At 40.2% G+C, this 22656-nt stretch overlaps 2 protein-coding genes across 3 annotated transcripts; one reads left to right on the forward strand and one right to left on the reverse strand.

Annotated features, from left to right (window-relative positions):
- The first annotated feature begins 2459 nt into the window (after positions 1 to 2459).
- FGB (fibrinogen beta chain) lies at positions 2460 to 8752 on the forward strand. Its single transcript, NM_001167683.2, has 8 exons — positions 2460 to 2654; positions 3750 to 3953; positions 4559 to 4742; positions 5325 to 5552; positions 6074 to 6187; positions 6623 to 6745; positions 6916 to 7201; positions 8094 to 8752. The coding sequence occupies exons 1-8, from the start codon at positions 2580 to 2582 to the stop codon at positions 8320 to 8322; spliced, it is 1443 nt and encodes a 480-aa protein (NP_001161155.1). The 5' UTR covers positions 2460 to 2579; the 3' UTR covers positions 8323 to 8752.
- Positions 8753 to 14871: 6119 nt separating this feature from the next.
- FGA (fibrinogen alpha chain) lies at positions 14872 to 21368 on the reverse strand. Of its 2 annotated transcripts, NM_001271911.2 has the most exons (6): positions 21291 to 21368; positions 19358 to 19486; positions 18481 to 18664; positions 18041 to 18186; positions 16404 to 17409; positions 14872 to 16032 (listed from the first exon to the last, which is right to left on the reverse strand). In NM_001271911.2, exons 1-6 carry the CDS (start codon positions 21339 to 21341, stop codon positions 15323 to 15325), a joined length of 2226 nt encoding a protein of 741 aa, NP_001258840.2. In that variant the 5' UTR covers positions 21342 to 21368; the 3' UTR covers positions 14872 to 15322.
- Positions 21369 to 22656: the final 1288 nt, after the last annotated feature.

A 22656-nucleotide genomic window follows, 5' to 3' on the forward strand; every position in this document is an offset into this window, starting at 1 on the left:
AAGAACATTGCACCACGGGCAGATGATTTGGCAAAGCAAACATGAGAGGCAGCACACAAAAATTCATTCCTAAAAACATACACACACACCTCTGCCAGTAAGGAGCTCTCCAGGACAAAAGCAGTGTACAAAGAGATGTCCCGGAACACCATCAGGTCAATACTTGATTTTTACAGATCCTCATAGCAGATTTGTTGTGGTATCACCACTACGTGAGTTCAGGAAGAACTTCTCATTAACCATGTGAGCTGGGGAGGAAGTGAAGAAAACACAAGGAAAAAAGGTGTTCTGTTTGGAGTGAAAGCCTCCTTGATGCCATTTTTCAAAGAAGATTAAACCATGTACTTTGTTCTTCATAAGGCTTTATCCAGTCCTTATACAGTGTCAATCTAGCTGTAATGGTTGCAAGCATCAAAGAAAAATCCCATCTCATACCCAGCAAGCCAACTAATGTAGATTAGGTTCTGCTCCCCAGGTATTTGTTACATGCATGTATGTTTGCCAGTATACACCTTACTCTCCCTGCAGTTCCAGATTTTGAGTCATGCTAGAAGCACTTCTTGCCAGTGTAAGTCATGTCCCTGTGCAGATGGAGCTTTGCTGAAAAGCCTCTTCAGGAAAAACCCTTGTGGTGCAGACACAGCTCCTAGGACAGATGCTTATTCAACCCAAATCCGCACACCAGTCTTGGCACAATACGCATATGGTTCATTCATTGTGGTTCCTGGTAATTCCCTGAGGAGACAGAGCTGGCTAGCTCTCTTTGGGAAGCCAATGAAAGTTCTGGAGTGGGGAGGGTCAAAGGCTGAAATTCATAGGGGAAATCCTATCAGAAGGAAGATGAAACTGAGGGATTCCCAGGCCAAACACACTCGGCATCGATGCAGCCACCTTTGGCCACCACAGACCAAAGATCATTGAGTGCCTGAAGAAGGACACCTAAAGTTGCTACAGAATATGGTGGTGGTTTCAGAATAAATTCAAGACAAATACTGTTAAGGTTTGTATGGACCGAGGAAGGATAATTTAATGGCAAGTTCCTGGTTCAGGGCTAGTGGGACCCCAGGTTAGATCTCCACTGTTCCTCTACCTGTAAGCCTTAGGCAAGAGGCTCAGCATCACTGTGCCTCTACCTTATACAGGAAGTGGTGGTGACTGAACTTTCTGCCAGGTATGCTGTGATGAAAATTGCATTTAAAGTTAGGGAATGCCCAGAAACAGTGATAATGACGGGCATACAGTGTCTTGACTGGCATATTTCCATATAAATAACATGCTAATGACAACAGTTTTGGCCAGAGACAGGCTCCCTTAGTTCCTATACAGAGAAGTTTGTGTTCTTCCAAATCAAATAGTGTTAGGGATATCATCTTGCAAGGGATCAAATTCAGGAGAGTAAGAGCTCCTTTGAGCCATGGCTGACTCTGGGTCAAGCTGTTTAATGATTAAACTAGTCAGGTTAAAATGTTTTCATATTTCGGGAATCTCCATAGTTTACCAGAACTCTGACAACAGCACAAAAACAGGAAAAAGGCCTAAAACAAGCAATTTAGGTATTTCTGTTTTTGTTTATCACAAAATTTACCTCTCCGTCCATTTGGTCTCTGAAATGGAAGCTCAGCCCATGGCTTGCTTCTGTTAACGTCTTCAGACATTGACAGAAATGACTTCAAAGAGATGTGTGCACATTTGAATAATTCACTCTAACTCAATTATTTATAATTTATGATACATAAGAAATTCATAGGGTATGCAGACACTGAAATGTTAAAACTACATGAGAGCAGCAATATGCCTTATTCTTAAAAAGCACCAGAAAGCATTTGTTTATTCCACTATGATTACAAATAACCTCATACTGTATTATTTTAAAATGCTACTAAAGATATTTAAACCACATAGTGTATGAGGAGGCTTATCAGCAATGAAAGTAAACATAAAACATTAATCTTCTATCAATGTGAATTATCAGAATATTCACTGAGGTACTATATCCACTTCCTCGTGAGGAAAACCAATTTATTCAGATGTACTGTACTGAAAGAGGTCTAAGGCTTGCATATCTACCCAGGTCCTATCAGACCTGCTTAGAAGACTGTGACATTTGGTACGAGATGAATTTAATTAAAACTTAATATGATATTTCTGAAACATTCAAATTTTCAACAGAGAGAAAACAAGCAAGGAGATGTCAGAGTCCCTGTGTGACAGCATTTCTTCTCTTTGGACATTCACCTGTTCGGCTGTTTTATAAGACTTGTGACTCTTGAGAATACGGTAATCTTGTGTAACCTACGTAGGACGTACTTTTAAGGATTTAAATGTTTAGTCAATGCCAGCAGCCACAGGGGTCTCCAGGACACACAGATAAGAGCTGTCCAGAGGAATTGCTCAACATCAAATGTATTCAGGCACACAAAGAAGAGAAAGGTTAAATATTAACAGAGCAATGATTCATTGCTCCGAAGGGTTCATCCTATCACTATCAAGCTGAAAAATTGGGGTGGCCACATGCATATATAGGAAGATAGTGGATCTCACTCTCAGAGCTGCTGATGGGAGGTCCAGCGCACAGCACTATGAAGCTGCTCCTGCTGCTCCTGCTCTGCATCCCTGCCATTAAACCCCAAGCATCTGTTGAATATGATAACGAGGTTGTAATACTGATTAGAATTGATGAAAATAAGAGTGAGAATGATAAATTTTATTTAATTGTATGCATGGCTTACTTGGCTTGTGTGAGTTAGCTCAGTTCGAAAATGATACATGCAGATTCTTCTACTACTCAAAAAAATAATCTTCCAATTATTTCTTCATGTATATCTTACCCTGCAACAGTTATTTTCTGGTTTCGGATGTACTTTCTTTCTATTTCCTTTCTTTGTGCAAAGGCAGAATGGAAATTGGTAAGATTAGTTACTTAGCTAAATGTATTTAAGGGTACTTATTTAGCAGTGCTGGCTGGTGATGTTTTAGACAATTCATCTGTGATGGGCAAAGGCATAGAAATATGTATTTGTGGCCTGCCTAAAAGATGGGGTTTTTTTTTCCCTATGGATTCAGTAGGCATTTAGAGAAAAAAAAATGAATATTCAAATTATAAATGTGATTTATGCTTGAAAAGGAAAGGTGATCATTGTTAAACCAAAAGGTAAGCAGTAAGGATCAGTCTAAAATAACACTTTAACCTACATTTAATTTGCTTTGTGTAAAATATTTTAATGAGAAATTTTATTTGTAGTTTTAGTATTTTTTTTTTTATACTTGAAAATCCCAGCCAAAATGAAATAGGTCAGGCTGACCAGCAGTGAGATTATTTTCTGTTATAGGATATGTGTGTATGTACTTGCTTTGACTACTGCTGAGATTACCTCGTTTAGTCTTTTGCATCCATTGTGTGATTTGCATGCTGCCTACATTTGGAACTCTGTGAAGCCTAATTCTTATCCCTGTCTGCTAGTTGTAGCTAAGTCTTAAAGGGATTGGAGGTGACTGAAGATTTTGATGCAGTTGTTCCAGGATTCAAAAGGCTTCATTTCACAAGATGGTTTGGGCTCCTTACTCAGCCTATTAGACTTTCAGGCTGAAGATGTTGGAAGATTTTCAAAGAACTGAAGTTGTTAAGATGGTGTGCTGTGTTTATTGGTGGAGTAGAGGACTCACAGGGGCAGCGTTCTCTCCAGGATGGGCCCTAGCTGCTGCCAGGCTTCAGCCCAGGCTCAGAGATCTTCCTCTGCCCGGTTTTGCAGGAAGACAGCCCTCAGATTGATGCTCGAGCCCACCGACCCCTGGACAAGCGGCAGGAAGCAGCCCCCACACTCAGGCCCGTGGCACCCCCCATCTCTGGCACTGGGTACCAGCCCCGACCCCCAAAGCAGGACAAGCAGGCCATGAAGAAGGGGCCGATCATCTACCCTGATGCTGGTGGCTGCAAACATCCTCTTGATGAGCTGGTAGGTGTTTGCCTGTTTATGCTGAAGACAGCATTTTCTGTGCCAAGTGTAGGATGGTCATGCATTTAAAGCAGCCCAACTCCGTGTCTTTCCACCTGAATTTGGCTGGGCTTCCACACTGCTCAGCTTCTTGAGATGACCATTTGTTAATACAATATAAGCGGCCAATTCCTATGAGAGATACACATAGCCAAACTGTGGAAAAGCTCCTTGATTCTCTGAGGCTAGAGAAGAAAGGAATAGGCAACAGGCTCTATTTGCTCCTGACAGAATGTAGTCCTAGTGCAGGTTCTTTATCTCCAGGAATATTTAGTTGTGCAGAAAAGCTAAAAGCAGATAGCGGACCCAAAAGCGGGGCTCTGCCCAAGGGATTCAACAAAAGGATCCTCTTGGGGGAGTAAGCACTCTCTCCTCACCTGCAAACTGCAGCTTTGTTGTAGCAGATAGATGTCTTGAGTCCTTATCTAAATGCTTAAATATGTGGTCAAATATTACTAACTATTCAACGTTTCCAAAGGTATAATCATTTGCTGACTGGTTTAGAAACTTCTCCTTTTGTCTTGATCTTTATAAACTGCTCTTTTTTTTTTTTTTTTTTTTTTGAGGGAGTACTGTGTCCAACTGGGTGTGAACTGCAAACAACACTGCTAAAACAGGAAAAAACAGTGAAACCAGTTTTGCGTGATCTAAAAGACAGAGTGGCCAAATTTTCTGACACCTCTACAACTATGTATCAATATGTGAATATGATAGATAATAAACTGGTAAAGACACAAAAACAAAGAAAAGGTATGCTATTGTTATAAATCATTAATGTTAATAATATTACAGTTCAATTGATATTTCTACTATTGCTTGCTATCAGTACTCTTTTAAAAGTTAAAAATATGTAATCATAAATCTTAAAAAAAAAAAATCCTTAAAGAGACAAAGGAATAGATCCTGTACTGAGCCAAGATTCATATGAAGCCTCTAAATGTAGGGGCTCCCCTTCTCTTACCTGCACTCCCAATTCTATGATACTGTGATCCATCATCCATCCAACTCCTTTATGCCCAGCTCCTAGCTTGGCAGCATGGCTCCCTATGAAAAAGTCATCATTCTTTGGCAAGAACTAGTTCTTACAGCAACACCATTAAGTCTTGCCAAGAAATAACCATTTCAGTAGAAGGAAATAATTTCCCAGGCATCTCTTTTTTTTTTTTTTTTTTTAAAACATTTGGAAAAAGCAAGCAAAATATATGCATACCCTTCCTTCCCACTAAGAAAACAAGCAGATTTTCAAATTGTGCTTCAGGTTGTTTTTCATTGTTTCATAACTGGAAAACACAGAAAACTAACCTACTTCACATCTATTTGCTTTTTTTCCAGACAATGATATTATACTTTCTGAGTATAACACAGAAATGGAATTGCATTATAACTACATAAAGGATAACCTGGACAATAACATCCCCTCTAGCCTCAGGGTCCTTCGTGCAGTCATAGATTCTTTACACAAAAAGATACAGAAACTGGAGAATGCAATTGCAACCCAGACAGACTACTGCCGTTCCCCATGTGTTGCTTCCTGTAATATCCCGGTGGTTTCAGGCAGAGGTACTCATTTAACTATAATGACAGCTCTTTCTTCTTATCTTTATATCACCATGCAAGTTGATGTATGCAGCATTCAGTAGGTGTGACTGTTCTCTGAAACCCATAACAATGATTAAGGTAGCAGAAAAGATGGATAATTATCCAATATGAAAAAACCCTCTTACCTGACATCTGGTCTTCAGGTTCCCCTTCAGTAAGATGAAGGTGATACTTTTGTGACTCATAGAGTCTTTCTTTTTCAGTTATGAAAGATTCCTCTTTTACAAGCTTGTCTAATACAAAAAGTCATTGAAATATATACAGTCTTCAGTTGCTTGGGTTTAACTTTTAGAAATACCTATCTGGAAATGTAGAACAATACAAGTATTCTGTCTTTTCTTCCTTGATTCTTTCAAATGGTATATTACAGATACTAAAATCAAAGCAGAATTAAATACCTCTTTAAAAGTGTTTCCTTGTAATCAGCAAATCAAGTTGTTCAGAGCCCTTTTAGTAACAGAGTCTCTGGTTTATTCTTGCAGAATGTGAGGATATTTACAGAAAGGGAGGTGAAACATCTGAAATGTACATCATCCAGCCAGATCCTTTTACCACGCCATACAGAGTATACTGTGACATGGAAACAGATAATGGAGGTTAGTGTGAAATAACAATGTCATTAAAATATTAATATGAATACTAAAACATAACAAATATACTAATAATTTTCAATTTATACAAACTAATATGGAGTTAAAATTTTTGTAGTTATTTGAGAATTAAGTCTGACTCATTCAAAAGAGTCATGTTTGTCAGATACCCAGCAGGATATCGCTGTAATGAAATTGTAAATGAATAAGTCTGTAGGGATGGGTAAATAAAAACATATCTTACTATAGCTAAAATCGTTAATGTATTGGTGGACAGAAGCAGAGAATCTGGCTCTTTTCTTACCCTGTTACTACATGCTATACAAAAAAACCTGAGGTGCTTCTTCACCTTCTGCTTCTACATTTCCTCATGGAGCAAGACACTGATTAATAATTAATTAATTCAAAGGTTAATTAATCTATGTCCTGTTGTTCCTGTAGGCTGGACTTTGATTCAGAATCGCCAGGATGGCAGTGTTAATTTTGGAAGAGCATGGGATGAATATAAAAGAGGATTTGGAAATATTGCAAAGAGTGGAGGGAAGAAATACTGTGATACACCAGGTAAAATACTGAGCATGAAATGTGAGCAGTGCTTAGTGAAACAATTTCCCCTGTACTTCTTGAAGCTCTTTGACTTTTTAAGATTAACTTTGACAGACTTGCAGGCAAATCATAAAGCTGCCTTGAAGTATATTCTGAAATTGATTTCCTCAATTACTGTTACTTCTCAGGTGAATATTGGCTTGGAAATGACAAAATCAGCCAACTTACCAAGATAGGACCCACAAAGGTTTTAATTGAAATGGAAGATTGGAATGGTGATAAAGTATCTGCTCTTTATGGAGGTTTCACCATACATAATGAAGGAAACAAATATCAGCTTTCTGTTAGTAACTACAAAGGCAATGCAGGCAATGCTCTGATGGAAGGAGCTTCACAGCTGTATGGAGAAAACAGGACAATGACAATTCACAATGGCATGTACTTCAGTACTTATGACAGAGACAATGATGGATGGTATGTACTTGCATTAGACATTTAAAAGAAATTACCAGACTGTATGTATCTGCTTAAAAAAAAGCCCACAGACTATTTCAACTAACTTGCTGTTAGTTTGCACAGCACTTTATAGTATCTTAAAATGTGTTTTCTTACTGTAAGTTACTAGCCAAGCCCCAATTCATCCTGTTCTGGTGCAGCTTAGGGCATAATGGGCATAGCCAAAGAGTTAAAACTATACTGTTAGTGCTGCTCTATTACAAAATAAGGAACAGGAATACTGAATTTTACTGATTCCAGGAATGATGTTCAGACTGATGCTTTGTCTATAACACAATATACTCATTATCAGAGCTTGATGGAGGTAGTGCTTAGGACTATTGTTTTGGTTAAGTAGGAATATTGGTACTCACTCCAGTAATACAGAGATGAGTCCTAAGGGGAGGCACAAATTATGATAAAAGTCCTGCCTACTCAGAAGACAGGAGCTCAGTTGTAGAAGACATATTTTAGATCTAAAGTGCTAAATTAAGTGTTAGGTCTATCTTAAAAATAGATTTGTTCAGATTTGAGAATACATACAATTGTCATTATTTCTAGTACCTTTAAATTATGATGATATTGCAATTATCATTATGAACTGAGGGAACTGTTGTTATCAACTGGTAAACTATAACGTCATTCCCAAAGAGACGCAACTAGAATTTTAACTATATCTATAAGCAGCTTCATTTGCAGGCACACAGCATAACACATGCTTGCAATAGTCAATCTTTTACAGAAAGTTTAGATAAGATTTTAAGTATTTGTTGTAGTTTGAAAGTTTCAGTACGGGGACACATATACACACTCCAGACCTATTTTCTTACAGTTCATCTGTGACTCTTATCTCCTGTTTTTACTTTATCAGGTTAACTACAGATCCAAGAAAACAGTGTTCCAAAGAAGATGGTGGTGGATGGTGGTACAATCGCTGCCATGCAGCCAACCCTAATGGCAGATACTACTGGGGAGGGACTTACAGCTGGGATATGGCAAAACATGGTACAGATGATGGTATTGTATGGATGAACTGGAAGGGGTCATGGTATTCAATGAAGAAGATGAGCATGAAAATCAAGCCATACTTCCCAGATTAATCATCAACATGTATAGAATCAGGGATCTTCTTTTCATATTTGTACCTTTTGTTTTTAGGTATGGTACTCAGCCTTGTCTTTGCATGTGAGAACCAAATATGCAGGTCCTACCATATAATGACCCAAAGTGAAACATGAAAACAACTGAAAATCAAAATCTGAACCATGAATATAAGCCATAAAGAGTATTTTGTTAATTTTTCATTTGTTCACAAGACAAAAGTACTGGTCTAGAATAAGGCTTAAGGCCAATAATATGTATAAAAATACAGCTGCTTCACTCTTTAACAAAGAAGTTGCATACCAAATCTGAAGAGGGAATGGATTACTGTAAAATGTTTTCTAAAAAATTAAATAAAGCCTTGAAACTGAAGGTTTTTTTATTCCACAATTCATAAGTATTCGTACATAAACTGGGAAGAAGCAAACATCCCACCACAGAAAGGACTTCTTTCTTCTTTTATACCATAAAGGCATGGTAAACTACCTGTGTAACAAATTGAGAAGGAATAGAGTTTAAGATCTTAAAAACAAAACAAAACACTGTAGGTCAACTGCCAGTTCAAATCCTATTTTTTGGAACAGATAAGTCCTTTCCTGAAGCCTAGCTCGCATACTGTGCCTCATGACATATTTCCACCATCCCACATCCTTTATAGTGCATCCTATACAGTATCAGGAGACATGGATGGTTTGTCTTTCACTGAGTCACTGCTGTGGGACAAGAGCAATTCATGACTCCAATCACAGTGTAGTTCTGATTTAACGGAAATACTAGAGAGTATCGTGTTCAAACTCTTGCTCAAATCAGTGTGAACTTCAAAATTAGATCAAGTTGCTGAGGGTCTTTTGCCAGTTTGCCATTGGCAGGGGCACCCAAAACAGTATGACATCCTTGCTGGCATCAAGTAGTGCACACAGAACAGCAGAGAGGCTGTAATCAGGTATAATGCTATAATGTGATGGAAAGTACAACAACAGTAGTGGAATGGCACAATCCTCAACTACAACAAATGAAAACAAGCCCAAGCACAGCAGGCATAGACAAAAAAAAAAAGGAAGAAAAACTACCTACATTTGGAAGGCCTCAGGTAGACAGAGATCTCCATCAAGATACCCTTACCTTCACTACCAACCTTAAGTGAGGACTGGGAAGGGGTCGATCCTGGCTCCACCCCTTCTGATCACTCAGGTGCACTGCTTGCACCTGAGCTCCCCCTGGGTTGGCCCTGCCTTCCTACCAGGTGCTTAACCACTGGTTGAGGCTGTGACTTAGCATTTCCGCTACTCCGGGCCCTGCCCACCTTGTTTTGTCTTTCCAAGCCACTAAGCCTCTGACTGTTATAGTCTTCCCTTATCCTCATAACTTAACAGGGGTAAATGGGACAGGGTTGCCACGTGGCTTTGAGGCTCAATACTGCAGCCACATCATAAGGAACTGCTCCAATTGCTAGATCAACACCTTGCTTGCCCCAAGGCCTGGTGAACATCCACTGAATTGCTAGTACAGAAAGACAGTGATCAGGCAAGACAAAACTAGTTGTAGGAAATGGAGATGGACAGATGTGCAGTAAGAGAAAAAGATAGTGAGGTTGAATAGCTCTGCACATAGGGGAATTTTTAAATGGAACTTTCTCATTTGTGGATAGAAAGGTGGCCAGGCTCAACAGTGTCAGTAGTGTGTGAACTCTGTCCATGAGTTGCATGGCTACACCTCAACCCAGTAGGTGACTACGTAGGGGCAGGCCATGGGCACTGCTAAGAAACACATTTACTATTTGCTTATTGTAATGTTCTCTTACATGCAGCTAAATCCTTCAGGCAGAAGTTCTTCTTACATAAATCCTACCCATGTGTGCATTACCTGCAGAAAACAAATTAAAGTAGGTTAAGCAAACACTACACAAAGTACTTTTTTTCTAGATAAGTCTAACACAATTCCAGAGATGTATCAGTGTGTTACAATCAAAAAGATCAACACAGTGGAAAAGGAATAGAGGAGCATAACAACAAAGAGACTAGCACAGATGGAACAGTATTACAAAGGAAAAGGAAATGTGTTCACCAGTCTCCAGAGATCTAGACTCACAGGAAAAACTCCACAAGGGAAGGATCTCTAGGAAGACATCCTTGCCTAGTAGCAGTCAGCCTTCAAATGAGGTCTAAGAGAGGTGGAGCCAGGCTCCACCCCTTCCTGTCATACAGGTGAACTGCCTTCACCTGTGCTCGCAGGGCTGACTGTGCCCTTTCCTCAGGTGCTCAATCAGTGTTTCAGGCCGTGACTCAACAGTTACCATACACAGTGTTACTCTGACAGTCATGCTAATCATTAGGTATCCCGATGTACCTGAGAACTCCTGCAGCTGCTTTGGTGTTGTAGGGACTGAACCATACCTATTACAGCACTGGGTAGTACTTTGGTCTTTCCTGACCAAACTACCCCCAGGAATTTCACGGACAGGCCCGGACCTTGCACCTTCTGAGGATTTATAGCCCATCCTCTTTCTTACAGATAGGTAGTTAATGAATCTGCCACCTGTCCTACTACCTCCAGTGAGTCAGATGTCAACAGGAGATCATCAGTAAAGTGGTAGAAGCTAACATTATTAGTTTTTTCCCAATTTGCCAGGTCACATGCTACTGCACTACAGCAATATGTTGGCAAATGTACATACCCCTGTGGCAGAACCTGAAAGGTCCATTGCCTGCCTCCCCATGTAAATGCAAACTGGTCTTGCAATTCTTCAGCAATTGGAATACTGAAGAATGCATTTGCCAAATATAGTACACAGTGGTAGGTTTTTATCTCCCTACTCAACGTGTCCATTAAGGAGGCAGTATTGGGTATGGTTGCATGAACAGGTGCCATGATCTTTTTTAATTCTCTATATTCTACCGTCATTCTCCATGTGCCATCTAACTTTCACATTGGCCATAGAGGGGAATTATATGGGCTATGGGCAAGTCTTATAATCCCTACTTTTTCTAATTCCTGCACAGTCCTTGATATTTCATCTTGCTCCCCTGGGAGTCTATAATGCCTCACATTAGTAGTCTGGTGTGGCAAATAAACTCATGCTTCTCGTGGCCTCTCAATATCACCTGCACTGTCTGGACATTAATACACCTCTTTCGGAGTCTGAACTTTCTTATGTTTGTCTGGAGAGCTAGACCCCATAAAATGTCTATGCCCAAGATGTACTCTGGGACTGGGGCAATAGACACTTCATACTCCCAGGGTGGGAGATGCCCAACCCCCAGTTTCAACCACATTTGGGTGACAGGAATGGTCTGTCCCGCAAAACCACCAATCATTATTCTTTCTCCTTGAAATTTAGTTGGATCACCATAGACAACTGAAGTTTCCATGCCTGTGTCCACCAATGCCATGAGTCATTGTACATTTTTTCAGGACCAAAAAATTGTTTAGTTCAACATAGGGCCTCTAGTCTCATCTGGAGGCCCTAGTTACAGGGGAACTAACATCCTCTGTCACACCATAAACTGTCCTATGGCCAGGTCCTTTTCTTCAGGTGACTCAGGCATCATAGCTCAAGTCACCCAAGGAGGCTTTTTTTCTTCTAATAGGGACTATAAAGTCCTCTAAGTTCCAAGTTCTTGTTGGTACTTGTCAAATTATTCGTACTCCTGATCTTTTTGAAGAATTTTGAAATTTCTGATCATCCCATAGCTGTCTCCACAATTGAAGTAAAATATGATTAGGCTGCTGATTGGTCTTGGTAAAGGCCACCCCAGCCCATATGAGATCATTAAACATTTGCTTCTGGGACACCCATGTGGGGCCCAATCAGGGTGCCCATGGGGCAGCCTTTCTGGTCTTAATAACTGGGAGTACCTCAGCTCCTTCTACCACCCTAACATTACATCTTGTTCTTAGGCGTTCTATTTCCCCCAGATCAGCTACCAACTGGGAAGCCTGTTGGACAATGGCCTCTGAGGTCACGAGGGGGGTTCAGTATGGAAACCAATGTACCATGAAGGTGGGAAGGAGCCTGTTGTAAAATCAGGTCTCTCATGCCTGCTGAAAATTTTGCCAAGCCCAGGCTCTCAAACGTTTCTTCATATATTGCTGCTTTCATACCTAATTCATGAATATAGGTTTGAAGGTCCTCCATGGAGGACCATTAACCTGTGTGAAATGGTATGTCAGTCTTATTAGGTGAAGTCATGTGGCACACTTGGGATGAAATACAAGTCATGTGGCACACTCATAGGGATGAGCTATTTCATGCAAGTGAATTTGGGCAAGGGGCCATTGATCAGGGGGCAACCCTGCTGGTCTATCTTGTACTTTTTGTTTTCTGAGTTATTATAGGGTGAATCTCAAAGGGAACCATCTGAGACAGAGCTTCAAGATCCAATCTGGAAGCTTTGCTTTTGGATTCATCCAGGTCCATTGATTTAGGAGTCTGGGTATCTTCTAATGTAATGTTGCAGACCTGTTTTATCAGGAAAGTTAACCTCGATTTCTTTCCTGATAATGTGCCAAGTTTTTGTTCTAGCGTTTCAATACTGTCTCATAGCAGTTGATTTTCATTTTGTTTGATATTCCCGCTTGATTTAAAGCACTTAATAATGGACATGCCATGGTAGATGTGGCTCTCTGGTGCTCTTTTGTAATTAAGATATCATGATCTAATCCACAAAAATAATCTGCCATGGGGGATGGGGAGGAAATATTTCCAGTAACCTGCAGGGAACCCCATTTCTCAATTATAATCACAAGTTCATAGTAGGGTGACCCCAGAAATCCTGGAATATGTCCAGGAATAGTCTTATCTAGGAGGGTAATGTTCTCCTTGACCCATTTAAAGACATTCCAAATAAAGGACATTTTAGTATTTTAGTTTGGCTGGTTCACCAAATGTTACAGTTGGAAAGATTAACACGGTAGAAAGGTGACAGAGGAGTGCAACAGCAAAGGGACTACCATGGATGGAATGGTGTTACAAAGGAAAAGGAAAGATGCTCACCCATCTCCAAAGAAAGGGTGCCTCCCTGTTTCCAAATATATATGTTTATTCCATCTATGAGTTGGACAAAGATCTCTGTATAGATCAAAATCTTCTGGCAGCAGGGACACACTTAATACCTTCAACATTTCTTTAGCTGACTATGAAGACAGTCTAGAAAGGAGATTCAAATCACTTTAACTATTTAAAATCTGGGTACTTCATTGAAACTAGCGATAGCCAGAAGAAGAGATTGTCCAAAAGACAGGAGCTGTCAACTCCAGTAGGCAGGATCAGCCTTCAGAGAGGACCTCTTTCCTGTACGAAGGAGGAGACCTAGATTGCTAGCAGAAGGTAGATCCCATCTGAAACCTCTCTTGTTGATTTAGTCTCTGGAGTCCTGGAGGATGAGGAGATGTCATGGCAGTATCTCACCACATGACTGCAGATGTTCAGTATCCCCACAGACAGGCTTCTACTGTGGCTAGAGAACCAGAACAGGTGGCATGAAGCAGAAGTGACTTTTCCTAAAGCAAAGAAACTTCTCTGCACATGGCTGTAATAAATATGTTGCACAGTGGCTATACTTGAGAGGGCCTGAAAAGAAAAGGCTAAAAATGACCTTTCTCAGTATTTGATGATTTTTTAAATGACATGAATAATGCAGACTGGTGAAATTTTAGGCAAGGAAGTCCACCTATGCTTGTCTCTCAATAGAATTATGGAAAAAATAAGCAGACTAAATACTTAGGCAATTTTATGTCATAAGGTATAAAGATGAGCACAGCGTGTTCTTGTGCAATCCTGTAACTGATATAGCTGGTTTCCATGCAAACCAGGTTTTATTAAAAAATCTCTACCACACACTGCCAGCAAGTTGCTGATGCCAAAACCTTGCATGTAGACTAATCATTGCTTGACACGTGCCAAAACACATACTAAAACCTTGAGGAAAGATACTATATTCACCTAGGTGCTCCTCATCTTGCTTTTACTGATTACTGTCAAAGTATTTTTCACAGTTGCTAAAAAGTAATAGCTAGTTTTTTTAGGTAGATCTGGTTTTATCAATTTGCCTTGTTTTAGTGACAAGTTTTATGGCTTGATCTCTACCTCCATTTATGTCTTTCACTTGTGTAGAACAATGAGCTCGATGAGAATCTATTTTCAACACTTGATATTCTGCCTGGTGCCACATATGTGACGTATCTGATGAAATGTGAGGAGTACACTTTGTACAACCTACTCTATCCAGTACAAACAGCAATAACAAAATCTTCCAGCCATGAGGCCTTTTATGCTTCTGACAATGAATAAGCCTGAGAGAAAATAAATAGATCTTCAGTTTAAAGAGGAAGTTGTAAGATTGGCGTTAAAATATTACGATTGTAAGAACATTTGAGACAGCAAATTGATACAGGTGCCACTCACTTGCGATTTTTCTCCTCAGCTTAAGTAAGTAATTCAGTCTGGAAAATGTTATTAAGTTGGAGTTCAGGTTGTTGACTTGCTCCAAAGAGCACCACAGTTTGTCACTTTGAATTATTTCTTCAGTAGAATGATGTCACTCCCGTTGCCAAAAGGAGAATACTCAAGACTTCTCTTCCCCATCACCATCAAGATAAACTCAAATTGTAGTTTAGAATATCACAGCACACAATGTCATTTTTCAATTCCCATTTCAGAACAATTGCTTAACCACACATGAGGATATTAGGAATATCACAGAATGTGAGATTTTGACATTTTAAGTTGTCAAACTAAATATAGTAGTAAGAAGCACTGAAGGGACAAAAGGTTGCAGAGATTTATATAAGGTTTTTAAAATCAACATTTCCTTGAAAAGTTTTGTCAGTTATAAACAAGATGAAAGAACTGTTTTGTTAATAATTAATCCGTTTATTTTGTATGCCATAGATGTGCCATGCTGCCTTCAAATTCATAGGGTAAAGGTACATCGTGCACACAGGTATATAAAAGATGTTTCCAACTTTTAGTTGTGACACATATATTAAATGCCCGTCCTTCTACAGGGTTTCCAGGGGTCTGATTTTCATTCTAACAACTTTGAGGGAATAATCGGAGGCTCTAAATGGTATCCAGACTACTCCATTCTCGATCTCATATGGAACATTGTACCTGGGGTCATAATGGCCCCCTGGATAGTAAATGCCATTGAGGTTGGCTGCCTGGCAGCTGTTGTACCACCAGCCACCCCCGTACACCTCTGCACAGCTCTCCTCCCAGTGGTCCTGGTCCCGGTCAAAAGTGCTGAACTGCATCTGGGCATGGGATGTGTACTCAGAGCCCTCCTCCAGCCAGCCAGCAACCAGAGCATCCCCAGCAGTCCCCTCATAGGAGGACACAGTCAGGGCATAGCCTTCTGCTTCAGTCCCTACCTGCACGATGTACTCTGCATATGCAGCATTTCCATCCCAGTCCTCTAACTCTACTCGAAGCAGAGTATCGTTCTGAGTCAGCAAGTGGATATTCTCATTGCCCAGCCACAACTCTCCTTGCCCTTTGCCATCCACGCTGCCGAAACCTCTCCTGTAGTCTTGCCACGTACGGTTAAAATTCACTGATCCATCCATTCTCTGTTGGATCAATAGCCATCCTCCCAAAGTGGTCTCTTGGTCGCAATAAACTGACAAAACCTTATTGGATCCCTCTGGCTTGATTTTGAAAATGCCACTTTTGGCACCAGAAGTGTGTTTCTGGCGGATATCATCGCAGTCTAAAAAAAAAAGTTGATCTGGTTTGACAGAAGTTATCAGTAAAGCTTAATAAAAACTTCAGAGGAATCCAAGCAGCAATAGATCTGAGGAAAATTTGTTAAATGTGTCTTGGACAACATAAGGTTTAGTGACAGGCAACATTAAAAAGAATTGAGAGAGGAAAACCTTACACAGATCTTATATTGCTAATTGTCTATGCAATACCTGACTATTAGTGATATAGTTCTCTTTTATCTCCAAAGTGGCAACAAACAGACACAGTTCTGGCATTTTATCATCACACTATTATACTGCAGTATCTAAAAACATTCTGTCAGTTTGGTTATGAATTGAATTTGGCTCCACTACCTCAATTACTACTTCTGTGTACCTTTCCCATTGTAGGATCTCCTTGTACTCATTGCTGCTGGTCTGAAGCTGCGCGCCTTAAAGTCTGGGGTGTCCTCTGCACTCTGATCATGTTGCACCCCACCTAGCTGCTCAGATGTTTCACGGGTCTTTAGTGACTTGGTTTCAAAAGTGGAGCCTCCCTTGTTGAAACTAGAAGAGGAGCTGGTCAGTACAGTCTTGGAGTGACTCGCACTGCCAGCAGCAAATCCAGATGGCTGAAGTCCTCCAAAGTCATCTTCTTCCTCCTCCCCTAAATCTGTGAATTTGTCTTTCCCTCCAGTGCCTAGGTGGCTGCTGCCTGCCCCAGTCACATGGCTGCTGGTGCTTGAGCCAATTGAGTGCCTACTACTAGTGGATACAGAGTCATGGGTGAAGAATGACTCTAGATCTGGCAGAAGCCTGTCTAGCTTGTGAAAGTCACCTGTCCCACTAAAATGGTACGTGCTTCCTTCTCGTCCTCCTTGTAGATGGGAGCAGTCTGAGCCATCAGAGGAAACCATTTTTTCAACTATTTCTTCTCTAGGACCATCAGGGCCACTAATGACTTTCTTGGTGACAGTTTTGGTGCATCTATGGACAGAGGAGGCAGAGGAGGTTTTGTCTACCAGGCTAGGGCTCTCTCTCCTGTGAGAAGAAGTAATTAATTTGCCAATGTGGGAAGGTGAAGAATCCCCCCTTGCTTCTGCCACGTGGTCTGTTTCTGGTCTTTCTAATACCACTTGCATCTGTTTGATGTTATTAAATGCACTCATAGCTTGCATTTCTGGTGAAGGCTTGAGCTTAAAATGTTCAGGAACATTCGAGTCCTTAAGAGGCCTCATTTTCAGTGTGCTCAAGGTGGTTGTTTGAAAGTCTGGGTGCATATCAATGGAGCTGGCCTGGGTAAGATGCTTCTGGATGTTGTCATAGCCTTCTTTGTCCACCTGGTAATCAAAACTTCTAGCACAGCTCCCTTTGCAAGCTCGTATCTTAATATCAATGTCCACCTACATAAACAGAGAGAAATAACTGCATTAGGGAACTCTCCTGAACTTTCTCAAACTAGTGTATCCTTTACATGGGCTGGAAAAACAGGGAACTGCCCTGGTACCTCCCAGCTACAGATGAGCTTTTCCAAAGCTCCACTTTGAAATCTACTCTGGCACACACAGTACATAGTGCACATAAACTCCATGGAGAGATATGCTGTGGCATGTTTACAGTTTCTGCTCCTGCTGTTCTAGAGCCTAAGTGTGTGCTCCTGGGACTGATGAGCAGCACCGCAGAAGGACAGGGCCTCTCTCCTGGTCTTTTTTGCCCAGCAGCTCCTTACAAGTGGAGAAATGCCCTGCATGGAACTGATTACCAGTACATACAGCATCAGGAATCCCAGCTGCCTGTCTGAGAGCAGATGGGACAAAGGGCCCTCCTGAGTTCATACCTCTTCCCACATAGCAGGAGAGATAAAACAAGCCCACAGAGAGCAACTCATCGGGGAGTTTGCCTCACCAAGGCAGATCCTGAGAGAACTGCATTGTATTTTCTTTCTGCACGGAGCACTGCTTGCCACGCACAGTTTAACAGACCCTCCAGTAGCTAGGCTCTGTAAACAGTGGGAATGGTGCAGTGTCTGCCTACCTCCAAGCGCTTCATTTCCACCACCTGCTCCTGGATGCTGTTCTGCAGAGCTTTAATTCTGTTCACTTGAGTGGCAACTCGCTGCTTTAATGTCACAATTCTCCTCCTCAGTTCTGTTGACACATGACCGTAATTCTCATCGAGCTCTGAAGGAGAAGTGCATTATGGTCAGGTATGCAGGTGTGATTTTTTTTCCAGGAAGTGTGTCGTATTTTAAAATACGCAATATAAGCAGATACTTAAGAACAAATTTATTGTAACACAAAGCTGCTAAAAATTATATTACTTTTTACAAATTAGTAGTTAAGAGTTGTGTATCACCATGTTTGTTCTGGCTTTTGTTAATCAGGTCCAGTGCAGCATGTGTTTCCACAAAGTATTGCTAACATGCACACACTGAAAAATTAGCAATGGATAATAAAACTAGGGGGAATACTTACGCTGGGCACCCTCCAGACCAGGCTTTAGTATATTTATGGTTTCCACAATTACCCGATTGGATGTTTTATACTTGTTTTGACTGTCTGCGAGTTGCTGCCTAATTTTGTCTATTCTTTGACTGTATTTCTGGTCTGTGTCGTCAATTATTCCTTGCATTCTGCAGCCTGATGGACATTTTGTACCCTAAAAGTGGAAGAGAAATAACTGTGTTAAAATCTTCATGAGCATGCCTTTCTGTTTTTTAAATCCACATGTTTAAACCAGCAACAAAGAAAAGCCTCATGTTCTTATACATTACAGCTCGCAGGCAAGATTATGTCTTATTAACATAGCATAGAGATGAGTTGAGATGCAAGAGGCAAGAGAAATACAAACCAACAGTTCATACACAGACATTCAGTCAGCCATTGGGAAGCTTTTACTGAACGTCTTGTCATCAGACCTCCTAAAAAGAACATCTAAAGTTTCAGTTCTTTCTACATATTTTCCTTTGTCACAAATCTTTCTTTCAAGTGTCTTTCTCTTACTAACTCCAAGAGCAGCAATATCAAAATCATGAAAAGAACTTTTATTTTCCTTTTTACTGGTTCTTTCTATTTTATCTTTTTCTTTCAGACTGATTCCCCCCCTCCTCCCTGCAAACTATTCTTTCTTTTCTTTCTTTCCCCCTTGGCTTCACTGCAGGTCTGCTTTTCTTCTTGCCTTTCCCCAGACGACTTCCTCATGCTGCCCCAGTGTAAAGGGCTGCTCATCATCCCTCAGACTAAGCACAAAGCCAAAACAAAAAAACAAAACAAAACCAAAAGCACAAAACCCATGGGAGCGCTTTGGCAGGGGTCCATGAGTGCCCTGCTGTCCCCAAAGCTCATTGCTCACCCAGTCATCATCCACACAGATAGGCCAGTTCTTCTCATACTTGCAGGACGACTCGTGCATGTTCTCTAGGATCCTGGGGCCACGCCCGCCTCCGCCCTCCTTTTCAAAGGTGGTCTTCCCATCCTGAGCCTGCCGGGAGGAGTAAGGAGAAGTGCAAAACTGAGGTTGTCAGAGCAATGGTCAAGAAAATGGAAATGAAAAGCTGACATCCTCAAGCACTCATTGACACTGCTGCTGTGGAAAGTGCAGCCTTGAGGAATGCTCATCCAACAGCGTAAAGGTGTTTCTTGTAAGACATGGTTTTGTTTATTTTGTCAGAATAAAGCTTTTTCACTCTTAAAATTAATGCTCGTGGAGAATGGATGATGCTTAGAGTATATGGTGATAGTATCTTTACAAGACAATCTTGAGCTCTGTAAGTAAATGCAAAATTAGCTTGAAATTCAGTTGAAATTACTTAAGTCAACTTGGAAACATCTGTGTTCTATTTTCACTTGCTTTCATACTCCTAAATTTTTGTTTTCATTCTACTCCTGCCTACTCAAAAACTGGCTTGAAGGTATGCATGAATTGAGTTTTCCCATTCATTAGTGTTTCTGGTTTTAGTCCTATAAGCTTGTAGGACTGTTTTGCCTGGCATAAAGAACACGAATACTAATAACATTGTAATGAAAATAATGTCAGTGATGGATGGATTGCACTTTGCTAATGGAAGGAACAGAAGTAAATGTACTGAGATTTTCTTGAAATCTGAGAAACGATAGTGCAATTATACCAGCTAATTCTAAGCCAAAATGCTGTAAGGATTCTTACTGCATTATTGCTTAGTAAAGAACTGGAAAATAATTATTTTTCATAAAAAGTGAAGGAGATTGCTTGAGACCTAATTAGGTCTGCCTAGGTTTCTCTGTATATGCGTTACGTTCTTATCAAGCAATATAATTCATTCTGAAAAAGATTAATGATTAATTCTTATGCAGAGAAAGTTTTCCTAATTACAGCCTTCAGAGCCAGAACCTCAGCCCTGTGGAACTGGATTGTCATTACTAAACTCAGCAGTTTCACATTGGTTTGATTCATCTTGGCCCAAGGGTCTGCTAAAAGTAACAAATAAAACCTTTAATTTTAGGTGGTCTGTGCCCTTTCAGCACTGGCAGCTCCAGCAGGACTGCTTATGTTTAGCCAGATCTGCTCCCCATAATTTCTGCAATTTGTGAGAGCATTTGCTTCCTTCAAAACACAGTCACAAAGAGAAAGATAAAGACTAACATAAGATTATTAGTTGAAACATAAGTGAAAAAATGGCAAGGTTATGTTAGCATAGTTGAAAATCAAGATTATCACTTTCCTTATCTAAAAATTGCTTCTTGCTTATCTTAGATAATAAATATTACATTATATAATATAATAAATTATAATCTATTGTAATCTTGCTTAGATTCTAGTCTAATCTGATATTGCTGCCACAAGAATCACTGTTTTTAAATCAGTATTTTATAATAAGGCCATTGTGCATCATTTGTAGCTGGAAAATGCAGTTGAAGTAAACTGAGAAAGTAGAAAAGGAAAGTACAATTCATCCTAAAATAAACTTGAAAATTCCTCACTGGCTGGAGCGTCTAGCATCCAATTCAGCCAGCTTTAAGGCTCACAGCAGCACCTGTGAATCTATGAATTCATGTTAATTTATTTGCTTTGCTTTGCTGAAGGCAGGCAGGTTCAAGACTGAATTAAGCAAAACAGAACTGGATATTCAAGAACTTCTGGTATGAAAGTCCAGCAGTGAAGTAGTCACAGTAGGCTTGTGCGTATGTGTGTATTGAATTTGACAAGATAGGTGACAGCAAACATACATCTAATTAATGCAGATTGAATAAACATTTACTTTTCAAATCAACAAGGTATGGAAAGAATAAAGTAAGGAAACACATACCCAAGCTAAATTGAGGCAGAGCAACACACAGAGTATCGTCACTGGTATCATCTTTGGAGAGAAGCAAGCAGAACTGTGGATGAGAGGATGCTCTTCTCTGGTCTTTTGATGCAATTTAAACCTTGCTGAAAAGCTGAGATTAATCATTATTCTCCCTTCTGTTTGGAGACAAAACATGCCAGATGTCCTGAGTTGATTACCTAAGGCCTCTTGCACAAGTTTCTGGTGTTATTTGCTCCAGATAAATTTGTACAGCACCACCATGAGGGCAACACCATGTATTCCAGGAAAGAAAAAAAATATATATATCTGCTTCAAGCTTGATTTCTTGTAAATCGTTGTTCATCTAGGGTGTATGCAGGTCCTAGCAGGAGCCAGCAATACTTAACTGATGGAAAACACATGCTGTGTGGCAGGAATTTAGGTAATACAATCAGGCAGTTGGTATTTGAAAAAGAAAGTCATTGCTTTGCCCTTTCTTTGCAACTCCATGCTCATGAAAACCATTGGGCCTTCTGAAGCAAGTACTAGTGTAAGAAAGTTTGCTGTGGTTTGTCAATGAAAATGAATCCCTGAGGACTGCAGAGCTCAGTTTGCATATATTTCTACAGCTGGACACTGCTGGTATTTGTATAACACACACCTTGTTTAGCATCATCTTCTTTCTTACACAAACTTATTGTAATTCTTTTATGAAGTGAGATTGAAATGAACTGTGTGAGTTGCATGCGTATTTATGAAGAGCACAACAGAGTGGTATTTGAAAATGTCACAGAAAAAAAAAAGTTGAGAATTACTAAATCTTTTTAAGGGGCAGAAAATAGGTAATTTTAAAATTGCTATAGTTTGTGTATATGAATTGATTGAAATGAGTTGCTACTGTGAGATCTATAACAAGCCATCGTGTTATTGGGGAATATTGTATGTGACCGTCAAATGCTTAAAGATGCTGCCCATCTTAAAAGTTGCTACTACAGTGAGCAGAAATGAGGAGGAAAACTTTGGCTCAAGCAAATCAGTTGAAGGAACAACACATTCTCACGGTGTTTTAAAATGACATGGTATTCACAGAACTCTCCATCGTCTGCAGGTTGCTCATCATACCCTGTTCTACAGAGCCATATTTAAGCTTGACTCTGGCATTGTACAACATTTTAAATTCAAAATAGCTGTTTGTAGCTTTGGATCCATTGCAGCAGCAACATGGGTTTTCTCTTAACCTCCATTTCTCTGCTTTTCTTTGTTTTCTGCCTTCAGAGGCTTCATTGCTCTCCGTGTAAGGTTCACTGAAGTTGAACTGGACCCTTTGTTTCCTCCCATGTCTGGCTTTGCATTGCATGCTTCTCTTGTCTCCATACACGCCCTT

The sequence above is a fragment of the Gallus gallus genome, chromosome 4 (genome assembly GCF_016699485.2).
Source record: "Gallus gallus isolate bGalGal1 chromosome 4, bGalGal1.mat.broiler.GRCg7b, whole genome shotgun sequence".
NCBI lineage: Eukaryota > Metazoa > Chordata > Aves > Galliformes > Phasianidae > Gallus > Gallus gallus.

Coding starts and splice junctions, on each gene's coding strand:
- FGB (NM_001167683.2), top strand. CDS start 2,580: ATGAAGCTGCTCCTGCTGCTCCTGCTCTGCATCCCTGCCATTAAACCC. Junction 6,188..6,622: donor CATGGAAACAGATAATGGAG/GTTAGTGTGAAA, acceptor TTGTTCCTGTAG/GCTGGACTTTGATTCAGAAT. Junction 6,746..6,915: donor GAAATACTGTGATACACCAG/GTAAAATACTGA, acceptor GTTACTTCTCAG/GTGAATATTGGCTTGGAAAT.
- FGA (NM_001271911.2), bottom strand. CDS start 21,341: ATGATACCAGTGACGATACTCTGTGTGTTGCTCTGCCTCAATTTAGCT. Junction 19,487..21,290: donor TCTGCCTCAATTTAGCTTGG/GTATGTGTTTCC, acceptor TCCTCCCGGCAG/GCTCAGGATGGGAAGACCAC. Junction 18,187..18,480: donor TGGTCTGGAGGGTGCCCAGC/GTAAGTATTCCC, acceptor CTTCTCCTTCAG/AGCTCGATGAGAATTACGGT.